Source organism: Leopardus geoffroyi, chromosome D4 (genome assembly GCF_018350155.1).
Source record: "Leopardus geoffroyi isolate Oge1 chromosome D4, O.geoffroyi_Oge1_pat1.0, whole genome shotgun sequence".
NCBI lineage: Eukaryota > Metazoa > Chordata > Mammalia > Carnivora > Felidae > Leopardus > Leopardus geoffroyi.
In genome coordinates this window covers 55,952,721-55,969,911 of record NC_059342.1, presented here as the reverse complement: position 1 = coordinate 55,969,911, position 17,191 = coordinate 55,952,721, and the positions used below count along the sequence as shown (strand labels likewise).

Here is a 17,191-nt window from a genome sequence, read left to right as displayed (position 1 = left end):
ATTACAGAGTTCTGGGCACCATCAGGTGTTCCAGGCAGATGAGGTTCCAATAATGTATGGAACCTCCGTCTCCCTAGAAATTCACAAACACCAAAGCCTCTGTTCATTTTCCCACCCCCAAGATCATCACATTGAAGGAACGTCTATGATTACATGAGGCTAAGAGACAAAAAAAAAGTCTGAGAAGGCAACTAAAGATTACAATCCATGGGCTCCTGGCTGACTCAGTCAATAGAGCATGTGATTCTTGATCTTGGGATTGTGGGTTCGAGCCCCACTTTGGGTGTAGAGATTGATTAAAAATAAAATCTTAAAAAGATATTCCAATGCAAATACCTTTTTGAGCTGTGTAAGAAGATCAAAGGGGCAATCAAGAAAACTAGTCCTGGTTATAAAGCCTCTAAACAAAAAAGCATAAAAGCAGAGAAGGCAATCACTGAGATGAAGTCTAAGAAATGCTTCTAAATTGGGGCTCAAGTGACCTGAGGGCCTAGAGGGAGAAAAAATGATGCTGCTCCCCAAAGTAACAACAGTAGTTTTTAAGAGGAAGATTAGTATGAAAGGAGTTTCCTGTCCCCAAAGGACTGAATCAAATGAAAAACAGGTCTACCTTGAAAGAAAAAAGGTTCACAATATTTTAAACTGAGACAAGGTGAATAATATATTGTGTACTTATGCAGGAGAAGGTAAAATATCTTGAATTCCAGTGGGTAATGGCAATATCCATTAAGGTAGTACTAAAATGAAATGAAAAAAATCGTTTGGGGCTTTATATTATGAAGAATGGGGATGCCTGTTTTCTCAAAGGGGGACAAGATGTAAGCATGTGATTCAACATTCAACCTCCAAAAGTAAGAATCACTTAGTACCATACAGCTAACACTTCTTTTTGACTAGGGTTACTAGCCCTGAAAAACAAGCACCAAAATAATACCAAAAGGACAACCCTGCATTTTTTGTTCAATTTTTCAACAAGTCTTCCAACATATGTACTTAACCCTTTTAAATACACTGTCAGTTTAATTACAAATGATGTGTTTCTTTTGAAAGCCTAACAGTCTCTTAAACAATTATGTAGAATGAAAGAGCTGAGAAATATGGTAGCCAAACATTTCCCCAGCAACAATAAATATAGCAGAATAATGTCCACAATATCATAATCCTTTGAGGAAAGAAAGTATGATCCTGAAATCTTATGCCCAAACTGTCACTTGAAGTATAACTGCAAAACACATATATGCACACCCATACACATAGCATGTAACATTTTGAACATGTAAGAATTCAGGGAATACAGGGGGCTCTAAGGAGCATTTTCCTGGAGAAATTACTAATGGACTAATTCAGCCAATTAATAGATCAAAGGAAGTAAAATAATGGACAGCAAACAGTGAATTCATTTAATGGCAGGAATAAATTTTAAAAACCAGGATCATGTTACAAAACAGTACAGACTATAAATCTTATAACCTTCTGATGATAAATATGTTCAAAAGTTATAAAGAAAAGGGGGAGAGAGGATGGGAGGTAAAATAAGTATACTGATTTCCTTTTCTTTTACTTGGATCTAAGTGTCAATATACCAGTTGAGGCTGAAAATAAGAGGTAAGTATAGGTTAAAGGAACAAATAATCAGCTAGAACTGTTGTATGGTGGTAAGGGATAGGAGGGATGAAGAAGTAGAAGTACATGAATTCTGCTAATGATCATAAAAGATCCTATGTAAAGCAGTAGACTTTAATATACTCATGCACCTGGGGTTATATCAAGTATCACATCATTTCTCCTTTCTAGCGTTCCTTTTCACAATTGCCCTTTACAAAAGAAGTGCACACTTTCCACATATCCAAATATTCCTAGGGTGCAATGCCCAGTAGTAATGAAATGTAAGGGGTATAAAACAAAGAGAAATTTATAAATAAAGCCAACTGTTTTTCCTTTCACATAAATAATTTTGTTAGAAGTGTAGAGTGATGTTAATACAAGCATTTTGGTATGTGATGGAGTACAATAAATTCATATGTATAGACTAGGGCTGCTGGAATTATATTTTCATTAAAATGAACTTACTAATTGCATCTCTGATTATTGTTAAGAAATGAATCATCCCTGGGGACCTGGGTGCTCAGTTGGTTAGGTGTCCAGACCCTTGATTTTGACTGAGGTCATGATCTCATGGTTTGTGAGATCGAGACCTACGCTAAGACTGCTTAGGATGCTAGCACTCTCTTCCCTCTCTCTCTCTACTCACCGCCCCCTCCTGCCCCACTGGTGCTCACTCCCTCTCTCTCGAAATTAAAAAAAAAGAAAGAAAGAAGCGGCGGGGGGGGGGGGGGGGGGCGGGGGGGCGCACCTGCGTGGCTCAGTTGGTTAAGTGGCTGACTTTGGCTCAGGTCATGATCTCACGGTTCATGAGTTCAAGCCCGGCGTCAGACTCTGTGCTGAAGAGCTCAGAGCCTGAAGCCTGCTTCAGAGTCTGTGTCTCTCTGTGTCTCTGTGTCTCTATGCCCCTCCCTGCTCATGCTCTGTTTCTCTCTCAAAATAAATAAACATTAAGAAAATTTAAAAAAAGGAGAAATGCATCATGCTTGAAGGAAAGTCCTATTAAAGTAAAGCATAAAGTACAAGGAGTATGTATTGATTCCTTATTTCATAGACATAAACTTATGCCAGGTCTCTGTGCCTGATCAATATGAGAAGTAGAATTCAGAAGCATGATGGTTTCAAAGTTAGGTATATCAACATATTTATTTAATTAAAAAAGGGAGTCACTTCTTTTCTGAATTAAAAAATTACAGGCAAGATGTGGTGCACTCCAAGATATATCTATCTTCTCAACGTATATTGTTTTGAACAAGGTACCTAAAGGAATGAGTAATGAGCATAATCAACAGTAATTTGATATGCTTGAACACTCTTTGGTATACACTTTCCAGAAAGTGGGAAGGAAACTTGATAAAAACTTGTAAGAAATTCTTGTGTAGGGGCACCTGGGTGGCTCAATCAGTTGAGCATCTGATTTTGGCTGAGGTTGTGATCTTGCAGTTTGCGAGTTTAAGCCCCATACTGGGTTTGCTGCTGTCAGCGTTAAGCCCACTTTAGACCCTCTGTCCCCCTCTCTCTGTCCTTGCCCTCCCTGCTCTCTCTCTCTCAAAAAAATAAAACCTTTAAAAAATTTTTAATAAAGAAATCCTTGTATAAGTCAAGAAGTCTTTTTTTCTGCTTTTAACCAAAGTAGAGTTCCTTATTGAGCACTAGATTTTAGAATGATTAAAAATGACTAACAGGGGCGCCTGGGTGGCGCAGTCGGTTAAGCGTCCGACTTCAGCCAGGTCACGATCTCGCGGTCCGTGAGTCCGAGCCCCGCGTCGGGCTCTGGGCTGATGGCTCAGAGCCTGGAGCCTGTTTCCGATTCTGTGTCTCCCTCTCTCTCTGCCCCTCCCCCGTTCATGCTCTGTCTCTCTCTGTCTCAAAAATAAATAAACGTTAAAAAAAAAATGACTAACAAAATGAATAAATAAATGGGGGGAGGGGAAAGATCAATCTCCTATGCGGAAGAATTTGAAATAATTTATACAGATATCTCACCCCCATGGAAGTATAATTTCTCATTCCTTACATGTGGGCTGCGCCTAAGACTTCCTTCCTTCAAAAGAGTATAGAATGGAAAGGGGAAAAACAAGTAACTTTATAGTGGAGAAATCTAAAAACAGAGTCTCAGCTAGGTGATGAACATTAACATCAATAGTAATAGGTCATGTTAATATTAGGTACCTTTATTACAAGGTAACAAAAATATATTTTACCTCTGTGGTCTTCATAACCCTACTCTAATAATCAGGAAAACATCAGAAAAATCCCAACTGGGGGACATTTTTATAAAATACCTGATTGGTACTCCTCAAAATTGTCAAGGTCATCAAAAACAAGAAAAGTTTGAGACTGTCACAGTTGCCTAAGGAGACATGCCTATTAAATATAACATGGTATCATGCATGAAATTCTAGAGCAAAGAACAACATAAGATAAAAACTAAGGAAATGTGAAAGAGTATGGACTTTAGTTAACAATAATGTATTAAAAGTGGTTCTCTAACTGTAATGAATGAACCACATTAATATCAGATGTTAATAATAAAACTGACAGGTGCAGGTATATATGAGAACTATCTGTACTACCATAACAATTTTCAAAAATCTAAACTATTCTAAAATTTTAAGTCATTTAAAGAGAAAACATCAATAACAAAACCACAATGAGATACCATGTCCACCCACCAGGATGGCTATAAAAAAAAACAAAGATAATAACAAGTCCTAATGAACACATGGAGAAATAAATTTTCACATAATGTTTGTAGCAATGTACTATTTACTGCAGTCATGCTGGAAAACAGTCTGGCAATTCCTCAAAAAACTAAACGTTGAGTTATCATATAACCCAGCAATTCCATTCCCAGGTATATATACCCAAGGAAATAAAAACATATATATGTAAAAACTTGTACATAATGTGTATAGCAGTATTCATAATAGCCAAAAAATGGAAACCCAGAGGTCCATCAACTGATCAATGGATACACAAAGTGTGGTATAAACATTCAATGGAATATCATTCAGCCATAAAAAGGTATGAACTGCTGATATATGCTACAACGAGGATGAACCTTGAAAACATACTAAATTAAAGAAGCCAATCACCATATACTGAATTACTATTCTTATAAAATATCCAGAATAGGTAAATCTATATAGACAGAAAGTAGACTGGTGGTTTCCTAGGGTTTCAGGAAAAAGGGGGAGGTGGGGGTTGAGTGATAATGGAGTGTAAATGTGAAGACGAATTAATTTCTTTAGAGGTGATAAAAATGTTCTAAAATTGGGGTGCCTGGGTGGCTCAGTCGGTTAGGCATCTAACTTTGGCTCAGGTCATGATCTCATGGTTCATGAGTTCAAGCCCTGTGTTGGCTGTCTGCTGACAGTTCAGAGTGTGGAGCCCGCTTCGGATTCTGTGTCTCCCTCTCTGTCCCTCCCCTACTTGTGCTCTTTCTCTCGAAAATAAATAAAACATTAAAAAAAATTTTTTTAATGTTCTAAATTGTGGGGATACTTATACAACTTTGTACTATATTACACTTAAATTGGGAGAACTGTAGGGTAATGGAAATTATATCACAATAAAACTGTTTGGTTTTTCTAAACACTGACAACAGATCACTCTGTGATTTTTGCCAAATAACTCAGAATTAAAAGGATTTATTTCACTGCCATATAAAATTTTATTCCATTATCATATGTAAATATGGTCTCTTAATCACTGCATCTAATATATGTTTATGTTACATATGTTTATTGTCACATGTGTATATATGCACATACACGCATATATATGCTTGTATATACACAGGTATATATATTCTTGGGTGTGTATATTAGCATATATATTATTCATATATCATATATAAAATTGAAGCTACATTTCTTTTTTTATTAAAAAAAATTCTTTTAACATTTATTTATTTTTGACACAATGTGAGAAACAGAGTGCAAGCAGTGGAGGGGCACACAGAGAGAGACACAGAATCTGAAGTGGGCTCCAGGCTCTGAGCTGTCAGCCCAGAGCCCGACGCGGGGCTTTAACTCACGAACTGTGAGATCATGACCTGAGCTGAAGTCGGACGTTTAAATGACTGAGCCACTCAGGCTCCCCAAAGCTGTATTTCTGTCTCACTCTAGCCAAGTAATAATTATTCATAGATACATGGACTAATGAAAACAAATGTCCATCTACCTGATTTAAAAAAGCATTTCTAATAATTAGCAAATGTACATAGTAAATTGGAAGTGTATACTTACGTTGTTTTTAATCAACTGTATATTAATAAAGTAATTCAATATAGAAATAAGTTTAACTACAGCCTTGTCACAAATAATTAAAATATATTTATATATAGATTTTTATTGCAGAAAAATATAATGATAAATAATGTAAACATAACAATTACAAGTTAAAACTCAGGGTTCTTTTAAGGGTTAGGTGACCAACTCCCACACATATAGACCACTATAAACAAACAGATGGTTAATATCTACTTATATAGTTCAACAGATGGAATCAAAAGAAATATACAAGCCTTTCAAATCATTAAGAACCATCTACCCAGTTAATAAAACAAACAAAAAACCCAGGTAAATGAAAGCTTTTTTTTTAAATGTTTATTTGAGGGAGAGGGAGAGGGGGAGGGAGGAAGAAAGGGAGGGAGGGAGGGAGGGAGGGAGGGAGGGAGGGAGGGAGGGAGGAGACAGACAGACAGACACAGAATCTGCAGCAGGCTCCAGGCTCCGAGCTGTCAGCACAGAGCCCAACACGGGACCGTGAGATCATGACCTGAGCCAAAGTTGGACACTTAACTGGCTGAGCCATCCAGGAGCCCCAGAAGCCCTTTTTAAAGTAGTACAACATAAAGTCATTTGAAGTTTGTAAAGACTTATATGATAGATTTCTCTGCAAAATATAGTAAGAACCCTAGAATAAGGAAGCAACTCATCCAAACATGGGCATCACAAGATCCAAAGATGCAGGATGGAACTTAAATAATGTTAAGAGGAAGAAGTCACACTAGAAAAATTCTTTCAAGATGAACATAAAGAAATGAGTAAAATATGCATTATTGCTCTGTAAATGGGACTCTTCAAAATGATGCATACATGTTACTTAAAGCTCTAGCAAAAAACAAAAACAACAAAGTACAGAAAGGATTCTTTTGTACTTGTTAAAAGATAATATCCAATCTTAACAGCCATCTAAAAACCAGATTATTCCTTATGTAGCCCCTTACCTGACATTCTGAGTAGGATTCCACCTTTCGGAGGGCAGTTCTCCACTCTGTGGGTCATCTACAGGCGGATGAAGAATCGAAATGCATACATCTCCATTCTATGAGACACAAACATCACATTTAGAAAGTACTCAAAAATATGATATAAAAAACGGACATCAGTTCTGCTAAATTTTCTTTTATTCGTAGAAAACTTGTTTTCTCATCATAAGGGGAGAAAACAATTCTTTTTCTTCATGTTTGCAATCAATGTTAAAGAATTATTAAGTACTTTTTTGGGGCACCTGGGTGGCTCAGTTATTTAAGTGTCTGACTTCGGCTCAGGTCACGTTCTCAACATTTGTGGGTTCGGGGCCCTGTGTCGGACTCTGTGCTGATAGCTCAGAGCCTGGGGCCTGCTTTGGATTCCGTGTCTTCTTCTTTCTCTGCCTCTCTCTCACTCACGCTCTTAATCGCTCTCTATCTCTCAAAAATAAACATTAAAAAAAAGTTTTAAAGAAAGAATTAAGTAGTTTTTATATTACAAATATTCATTCTGACTAATCTACCAGATATATCTTAGTTTAAAAAGTAGCACTACTTATTTACTTGTTTGTTTATTTATTTTTATTGTCAATTTGGCTAATATACAGTGTGTACAGTGTGCTCTTGGTTTTGGGGGTAGATTCCCGTGGTTCATCACTTATATACAACACCCAGTGCTCATCCCAACAAATGCCCTCCTTAATGCCCATCACCTAGTTTCCCTTCTCTCCCACCCTCCCCATCAACCCTGTTTGTTCTCTGTATTTAAGAGTCTCTTATGGTTTGCCTTGTAGCACCATCTTTCTAAAAAAACTCATTTAAAAATAGACAAACATGATGAACTGAGATCCAAGAGTCCTGAGAAGCAACAAAGTATCTTTATTTTCAGATACATCTGAACCTACAGTACATAAAAAGAAACAAACAAATCCCCCTCAAATTTGCCTTGCTTAAAATCTGCCTAGAGAGATGCTAAAATCACCTGTAACATCAATCAATGGTTTTAATAATTATGGTTTATATAAACTAAAAATATGCCTCCCAACAATATAATTTTAACTCCCTCAGGATATGGATAAAACTCATCACTATGGTTATAATATTTTGGTTCATAAATTTAAATTATAGGACCTAATTCACATGTACATTTAAGTCAAACACATATGTATTGCCTACCATATGCATCATAGACTGTTTTTCAATAGAAAAGACAAGGCTGAGTAAGATATAGTCACCAATCTCAGTCTAAAATGAAAGATAAAATTCAAAATTTTAAACAGAAATATAACTATAGAAAGTGTAAAAATCTTACACATACAACCCAAATTTAGACACACACATAAAATACACAACCACATCAAGGTAACAGTATTTTTAAAAGGAGAATAAAATTTTAATAAAATCAATACCAAATACTAAATTCTAAAACTCTGTACTATCATTAGATGCTATGAGGAAGGTTAAAAAAAAAAAAAAGGCACAACAGAAATCACGAGAGAAACTAGGATATTAGTGTGGAAGAACAAAAGGCTTATTGTTTCAGAAAGCTTTGAGATGGATTTTGAGTAAGAAGTACAATTTTAACAACTTAAGAGAAATTTAGACATCAGTTAGCCTAGATAAATAAACCAACATCATAAACAGTAGAACAAAATATGCTTGGGTAGTTGTATTTGTTTTACGTTGCTACTCTAACAAATCACCACAAACTTAGTGGCTTAAAACAAAACAAAACAAAATATTATTTTACATTTCTATAGTCAAAGTCTGACACTGTTGCAACAGGGCTAAATTCAATGTGTCAGCATTAATGCACTGCTTCCTGAAGCCTCTAAGACACACTCTCTTTCCTTGCCCTTTCTAAGCTTCTAAAGGCTACCCACACTCCTTTGGTTTTGGCCCCCTTCCTCTAATCCTCAAAGCAAAAAGTGTTACACTTCTCTGAGCCTTTCTTCCATAGTCTATCTCTCACTCTCATTTTCTGCCTACCTCTTCTACTTTAAAGGACTCTTTGGGTTACATTGGGCCCAACTGGATAATCCAGAATAATCTCCTTATTTTAAGGTCAGCTAATGATTAGTAACTTTAACTTTTCTTTAACATATAAGCTAACATACCATAGGTTCTAGGGACTGGAATGTCCAGGGATATGGACATCTCTGAAGGACCATTATTCTACCCACCACAGTAGTGAAGAACCCACTGGTAATGAAATAAATATATGGTACAAAAATTAGACCAGAGGAATATGTTACTTTGTTCAGAGTTTAATATGTATATACATAAAATTTCTGAGTAGTGGAACAACATATATAGATTTCTACTTAGAAACAACAAATTAAAAGATGGGCATCTGAGGGAACCTGGGTCGATCAATCAGTTAAGCATCCAACACTTGATCTTGGCTTGGGTCATGATTTCACGGTTTGTGTGATGGAGCCCCATGTCGGGCTCTGCACGGACAGCACAGAGGCTGCTTGGGATTCCCTGTGCTTTCTCTCTCAAAATAAATAAGCATTTGACAAAACCTAATATTTTCATGATAAAAACACTCAAAAAATGATAAACAGAACTATTAACATTATAAGGGGCATTTTTTTAAAAAGTCCACAGCTAGCATTATAGTAAATGGTGAAATCTTTCCCTCCGAGGATCAATAGGACAAGGATTAGAGTACCTGGGTGGCTCAGTCAGTTAAGCAAACGACTCTTGATCTCAGCTCATGTCATGATCTTACAGTATGTTAGATCAAGCCCCGCGTGGGGCTCTGTGCTGACAGCGTGGAGCCTGCTTGGGATTCTCTCTCCTTCTTTCTCTCTGCCCTTCCCCAACTCATGCTCTCTTATTCTCAAAATAAATTTTAAAAACATTAAAAAAAAAAACAAAAAACAGGACAATGGTAACTATTTTTACCACCACTATTTAACACTGTCCTGGAAATTCTAACCAGAGCATTAGACAAGAAAAAGCAGTAAGAGACATACAAAGTGGAAAGGAAAAAGAAAAATTATTTCAAAAATGACAAAGAAAATTCCAAAGAATTCACAAGAAAGGCACTAAAGCAAGTAAACAAATTCAGCAAAGTTGTAGGACATAAGATCAACATTCAAATATCAGGTTTATTTCTAAATACCAGCAATAACCTAAACAGGATAACCTAAAAAGGATATTAAGAAAACAATTCCATTTACAATGGCATCTAAAAGAACAAAACACAACCTAGGAATAAATCTAACCAAGGAGGTGAAAGACTTGTACACAGAAAACTATAAAACACAGCTCAAGGAAGTTAAAGACCTAAATAAATACATCCTGGGTTCGTAAGTGGAAAGACTTCATGATAACATGACACTAACTATTCCCCAGTCTGATCTACAGTTTCAGTGGAATCCTAATCAAAATCCTGGCTTCCCCTTGCCAGAAATTGAAAACCTGATCCTAACATTTATATAGAAATTTAAGGGATCTACAATAGCAAAAAACAATCTTAAAGAAAAAAAAAAGTAAAATCAAAGACTCACACTTCCTGATTTCAAAACTTACTATAAACCTATAATCAACAAGACAGTTTAGGACTGGCATAATGAGAGACCTACAGACCAATAGAACAGAACTGAGAGTCCATAAATAAGCACATACATCTATGGCCAATTGATTTTTGATGAGGATGCTAAGTCCATTCTATGGGGAAAGAACAGTCTCTTCAACAAATGAATTGGGATAACTGAATTTTCAAGAACAAAAAGATGAAGTTGGATTCCTATCTCATACCATATACAAAATTAACTCAAAATGGAAGATCTAAGAGCTAAAATTATAAAAGTCTTTAAAAACCAAAACAGGAAAAAAAAAAACAAACAAAAACCAAAACAGGGGCGCCTGGGTGGCTCAGTCGGTTAAGCGTCCGACTTTGGCTCAGGTCATGACCTCACGGTTCGTGAGTTCGAGCCCCGCACTGGGCTCTGTGCTGACAGCTCAGAGCCTGGAGCTTGCTTCGGATTCTGTATCCCTCTCTCCCTGTGCCTCCCCTGTCCATGCTCTGTCTCTCTCTGTCTCAGAGATGAGTAAACATTAAGAAAAAATTAAAAATTAAAAAAAAAAAACATACGAGTAAATCTTCATGATCTTGGATATGGCAATGGATTCTTAGATATGACACCAAAGCATGAGCAATAAACCAGACTTAATCAAAATGAAAAATCTTTGTGCAAAGAAAATTATCAAGAAAATGACAAGACAACCTACAGATAAGAAGGAAATATCTCCAAGTCATGTATTCGGTAAGTGTTTAATATCCTTAATTATATAGAACTCTTACAACTCAAAGACAAAAAGATAAACTAGTCTATTAAAAAATGGGCAAAGGACATGAACAAACATTTCTCCAAAGATGATATATAAATAGCCAATAAACACATGAAAGCATGCTCAACATCATTAGTCATTAGGGAAATGCAAATCAAAATGACAATAAGATATCACTTTACATCCCTTAGGATGGCTATAATTGAAACAAAAATGAAAAATAACAAGTGTTAGTAAGGACGTGGAGAAACAGGAACCCTCATCCATTACTGGTGGGAATGTGAAATGGTTCATCTGCTGGAGACCCGTCTGGTAGTACCTCAAAGAGTAAAATACAAAATTACCTATTTGATGCCATAATTCTAGGTATATGAACAAGAGAACTGAAAGGACTTACACAAGTACATATATACACACGGGCACAGCAGCACTATTCTCACATCCAAAAAGTGGACAAAGATCAAATGTCCATCAATAGATGGATAGATACAATGGAATATCATCCAACCATAAAGAGAAATGAAGTACTGCTACATGTTACAACATGGAGAAAATTGGCTAAATGAAAGCCAGACACAAAAGGTCACATATTGCATGACTCCATTTATAAGAGATATCCAGAATAGACAAAATACATACAGACAGAAAGCTGGGTGGTCATTGTCAGAGACTAGGACTAGAGTGAAATGGAATGGAGAGAAAGTGCATTGTGCGTAAAGTGTTTTATGCAGGAGTGATGGGAATACTTTATAAATAGAGGTGTTAGCTGCACAACACTGGGACCACGTACTAAATGTCACTGAATTACGTTCACTTTAAACAGTTAATTTTTTAGGGGTGCGTGGGTAGCCCAGTCAGGTTAAGTGACCAACTTCAGCTCAGGTTATGATCTCACAGTCCGTGGGTTTGAGCCCCACGTCAGGCTCTGTGGTGACAGCTCAGAGCCTGGAGCATGCTTTGGATTCTGTGTCTCCCTTTGTCTCTGTCCTTCACCTGCTCATGTTCTGTCCCTCTCTCTCAAAAATAAATAGACATTTAAAAAATAATAAACAGTTAATTTTTTAGAGTGAGAGTGAGCAGGGAAGGGGCAGAAAGAGAGGGAGAGAGAATCCCAAGCAGGCTCCATGCTGTCAACACAGAGCCTGACACAGGGCTTGATCTCATGAACTGTGAGATCATGACCTAAGCCGAGATCAAAAGTCAGACATTCAACCAACTGAGCCATCCAGGAGCCCCTAAATGGTTAATTTTATGATGTGAATTTCACCTCAATAAATTATTATTTTAAAAAGGATGGGGGAAGTTCTAAGTCTCTAGAACGGCAGCTGTAAAACGTAAAGTGAAGGCTACCTAGCCTAGGCCCTCTCCAAATCCAATTAAACTGAAATCTCCAGTATTCTTTATTGGTAACAACTTCTCCACAGGATTCTGATATGAAGCCAAATTTGGGCACATCACTGCCTAGAAAAACCTTTTTCCTGTACCTTAAAGTTACAGAGAATGCATAAGATCTGAAAATCCATGAATATAACTACATAAATATATATTAAATCTTGCTTGTCACAGATTACTTACAAATCAGATCCCAGCTGGTAAAACATTCCTTCTGGGTGTGTCTGTGAGGGCGTTTCCAGGAGATGCTAGAATTTCTATCAGTAGACTGAGTAAGGAATATCCACCCTAACTGGAGTTAAGTATCCTAATGGGGCAGGCATCATCCAATCTGTTGAGGTCCTGAACACAACAAACAGGCAAAAGACCGATTCTCTCTTAACCTGTAACACTGGAACTCTGGGTTCTTGGGCCTTGGTATTCTAGGACATACACATGCAGCTCCTTAGTTTCCAGGCCTCTGGATTCAATCTGAATTATACTCCTGGCTTTCTTGGTTCTACAGCTTGCAGAGACTGTGCTATTTCTTAGACTTTATAACCATATGAGCCAACTCCTATAAATAAACCTCCTCTAATACATATCTCTATATATCCTATTGGTTCTGTTTCTCTGGAGAACCCTCGCTAACACAGCACTATTGTTGCTTTTATCTGGTCTTTTCTTAATGCTAAAATATAATTGATGACTAGAGCTTTACTGTAAAGGACTCTTGGATATATGCAGTTCTTTCAACTTTTAAAAAGCTGATTATAGGTCTCAACCATTTTCACTCCTAATGCATACCATCCATCTAAATAATTACAAAGATCATAAACTATGTGTAATTAGGCCCATTCAACACTTACAAAGCCTAAACTTTATTATTCCAAACAGTTATGGTTCTGCAGACTTGGCAAAAAACCTTATATAAGATACCAGACAGCTAGCCTGTTCTTTACTCAAGCCTTCTAAGGACAGAGAGATAAAGCAGAAAAGTCTTCAGAAACTAACCATGCTGGCACCTTGATCTTGGACTTCTAGCTTCCTATTCTGTGAGAAAATATATTCCTTTTCTTTAAGCCATCCCCTCTATGGTACTGTTATAGCAGCTCAAGCTAAGACAACATGACTTAGGAAAAGCATATTAAAACAGCAGGGTCTATTTTTAATCATTATTAAAACAATAATATTTAAACATACCATGCCCTAATGACAGTGGAATAGTAGCCAAATTGATACATCTTTATAATGCTGGAAGCTATACAAATTAGTATAATGATTTGAGAATAATCTGGGTTCTAGAATGAAGAATAACTCTTCAGAACCAGAACCATAAGTGAAACAGCAAAATATTTTATTACTGGCTGTCAAGCAGACTAAAAGACACCAACATACATGAACTTTCATTTCATGACTGCACTGGTTGACATTTACCTGTGCACATTATATAGGAAAAATGACTTGTATACTCCTTCATAAAAAAAAATCTGAAATCTTTATATTTTTACTTTTTTTAAAAATTTAAGTAACTTCTACATGCACCATGCGGCTCAAACTCACAACCTCGAGATCAAGAGTCACATGCTCTTCTGACTGAGCTAGCCAGGTGCCCCTATTATGTTTTTTAAGTAAAGCTTCATACTGTGTTTCACAACTCACTAGTACTAAAAAGATCAAATAGTGTGTGCTTTCCACTCAATTTTCCAGTGAATCTAAAACTACTCTAAAAATTAGTCTATTCTAAAAAAAAATTATTTTTTATTTACTAAATTCTAAAGAGCAGAGAGATTCTGAGTTGCCATAGCTGTAAAGTTCACAGTGCATTACAGGGTGTATGAAAGCCTCATTTTAATACATGGCCAGGCAAATGGAGTTTGTTGGCTGTCTACTTCTGAGAACGCAGTTACATGTAACCATGAAACTATTTTTGAGTTCACTCAACATATTACAAAGTAGACAGGAGTAGGTACATAGTAGTACAATCACTGATGACAAGTTCGTATTAAATTTCCTTTGTTCTCCAAGTTCCCCCTTGATATTTATAAATTTCACAAATATGGCAATGATAAAGGTAATGTTAAAATAATTAAATTAATTCATATATACTACAGCGTTTACCTCTTTTGGGGCTGTAGTAATGTGTACATTGATGTATTTAGCAAAACTGTAACAAAAGCTCTTGTGATTTTTAAAACTTCACATAATAGGGGCACCTGGGTGGCTAAGTCAGTTAAGTGTCTGACTCTTGGTTTCATCTCAGGTCATGATCTCACAGATTTTGAGCTCAAGCTCCACAGTGGGCTCTGCGCTGATAGAGCGAAGCCTGCTTGGGATTCTGTCTCCCTCTCTGCTCCTCCCCTGCTCACTCTCTACCTCTCAAAAATAAATAAAAATAAACTTTAAAAAGTTATTTTAAAAAATAACATTATAACTTATTTTCTAACAATAATAGTCTCTACAATATTTATTTTTAATGCTTGTGAAGTTAATGTAGCAAAAACTTCTTTTAAGTTTATTTTTTTACTTTTTTTTTTTTAATGATTATTTTTGAGAGAGAGAGACAGAGAGCGTGAGCAGGGAGGGGCAGAGAGAGGGGGAGACAATCCAAAGCAGGCTTCAGGCTCTGAGCTGTCAGCACAGAGCCTGACACAGGGCTCCAACCCATGAACCGTGAGATCATGACCTGAGCTGAAACCAAGAGTCAGACGCTTAACTGACTGGGCTACCCAGGAACCTTCCCAAAACTCTTTCATCAAGTCCCTTTTTCTGGCATTTGAATAGTCTTCTACTTTTGTATTTTTGATTGGTTTGTTTCACTGCCCCTCCCCCATCTCTAATTCTATTATAAATAACACTGCAGTAAACATTTTGACGACTACAGCAATTTGACCTCAAGGTCCACCACGTGTCTACCACAGGTGACAACGCAGGTAGGTGAGAGCAACAACCAACAAGAATATCCCTTTGGCCAAGAAACATGAGCCCCAACCTTTAGAATCACAAATACGGACATAGGCCCTCAAAAAGTTCAATTCTGATAATCATTTCCAAAGTGTAGCAAAGATAAATTAACTTATGTGAGAAGAGTCTCTCTCTGTTTTTTAAAGATTTATTTTATTTTAGAGACAGAGTGTACGAGCAGAGAGAAAGAGAGAGAGAGACAATCTCAAGCAGGCTGCATACTCAGTGCAGAGTCTGACATGGGGCTCAATCCCATGACCCTAAATCAAGAGTTAGACGATCAACCCATTGAGCTACCCAGGCACCCCAAAGATTTTATTTTTTTACGTAATCTCTACACTCAAAGTAGGGCTTGAACTCACAACCCCAAGGATCAAGAGTCACATGCTCTGCTGACTAAGCCAAACAGGCACCCTATAAGTCTCTTATGACCACCATGACTATATCAAATTAAATTCCTAACCACGCTTTATCACTTCTTTAAAAAGAAAACATTAGGGGCTCCTGGGTGGCTCAGTCACTCAAGCGTCCAACTTTGGCTCAGGTCATGATCTCACAGCTCGTGAGTTTGAGCCCCACGTCAGGACTCTGTGCTGACAGGTCAGAGTTTGGAGCCTACTTCAGATTCTGTGCTTCCTTCTCTCTCTGTTCCTCCCTTACTCGTGCTCTGTCTCTGTCTCCCAAAACTAAATAAACATTAAAAAAATTAAAAAGTAAACATTTGTGGCATGGAAAACAACTGCATATTTATAAGATACGAATGAATTATTTTCCCATTGAAAATTTGATTATGAATATGAAAAAAACTTTTTAAAAAATAATGATCCAATGCTAAGTCTTGAGACAGAACTAAATAGTCTACTTTAATAGTGAAAAAATAGTCGAAAGGGAAGTTTACATACACTTTATTCCTTCACAGTTTTGAATCCTTTTCCTTGTTTTTTCTTTTTTTTTTTTTTTTTTAACATTTATTTATTTTTGAGAGACAGACGCAGAGCATGAGCAGGGGACGGTTTGTTAGCACAGAGCCCGATGCGGGGCTCGAACTCCTGAACTGCAAGACCATGACCTGAGCTGAAGTCAGACGCTCAACCGACTGAGCCACCCAGGCGCCCCTTTTGTTTCTCTTTGAGAGGAGTTTGGGATTAGGTAACTTCAGAATGGAAACAAGTGAATACATGGCTTTTAGGTGAATTAGTTCTTAATAGCAAAACAAAAGCTTGAGTCTTCTCACTTCACTCATGCTATATAAAATCCATAAATACTACATGGACAGAAACACAGAAATATTTCTACGTGCGCTGAACTCGTTTTGAACTTCCTAAACAGTGAATTGTTTCTATAGTCTATCTCCTACAAGGGGTAACTCTGTTATACAGAATAGTGTTAAGGTATTCACTATTGTTTATAAATATTGTCATTATCTCAAATACTAAAGACATTAAAGAAAACAAATTCTGGGAGCTTATTTCTGGAAATGTAACTACACATCACCTTTTGAGCACCAGTTTGTCTTATTTAAAGAAAAGAAAGGCAAAGATAATGCCTCGAAGAAAAAGTAAGTTGTGTAAAACAATAAAGCTGCTTGCTCCAGTGTGCTGATTTATATGGAGATCCAAATTCAGGGTTCAGAGCTCTAGAGCAAGTTCTTCATTTCTTGCCTACAGGCATTATGTTGCTCTGTTTCTG

The 17,191-nt window shown here is 36.8% G+C and overlaps 1 protein-coding gene across 1 annotated transcript in view; it reads right to left on the bottom strand.

Moving 5' to 3' along the window:
• UBE2R2 (ubiquitin conjugating enzyme E2 R2) overlaps window positions 1-17,191 on the bottom strand; it is a 119,905-nt gene that overhangs the window by 13,360 nt on the left and 89,354 nt on the right. The window contains exon 3 of the mRNA XM_045467844.1: window positions 6,839-6,936. Coding sequence (XP_045323800.1) covers window positions 6,839-6,936 — 98 coding nt within the window. The remainder of the gene's footprint in view (window positions 1-6,838; window positions 6,937-17,191) is intronic.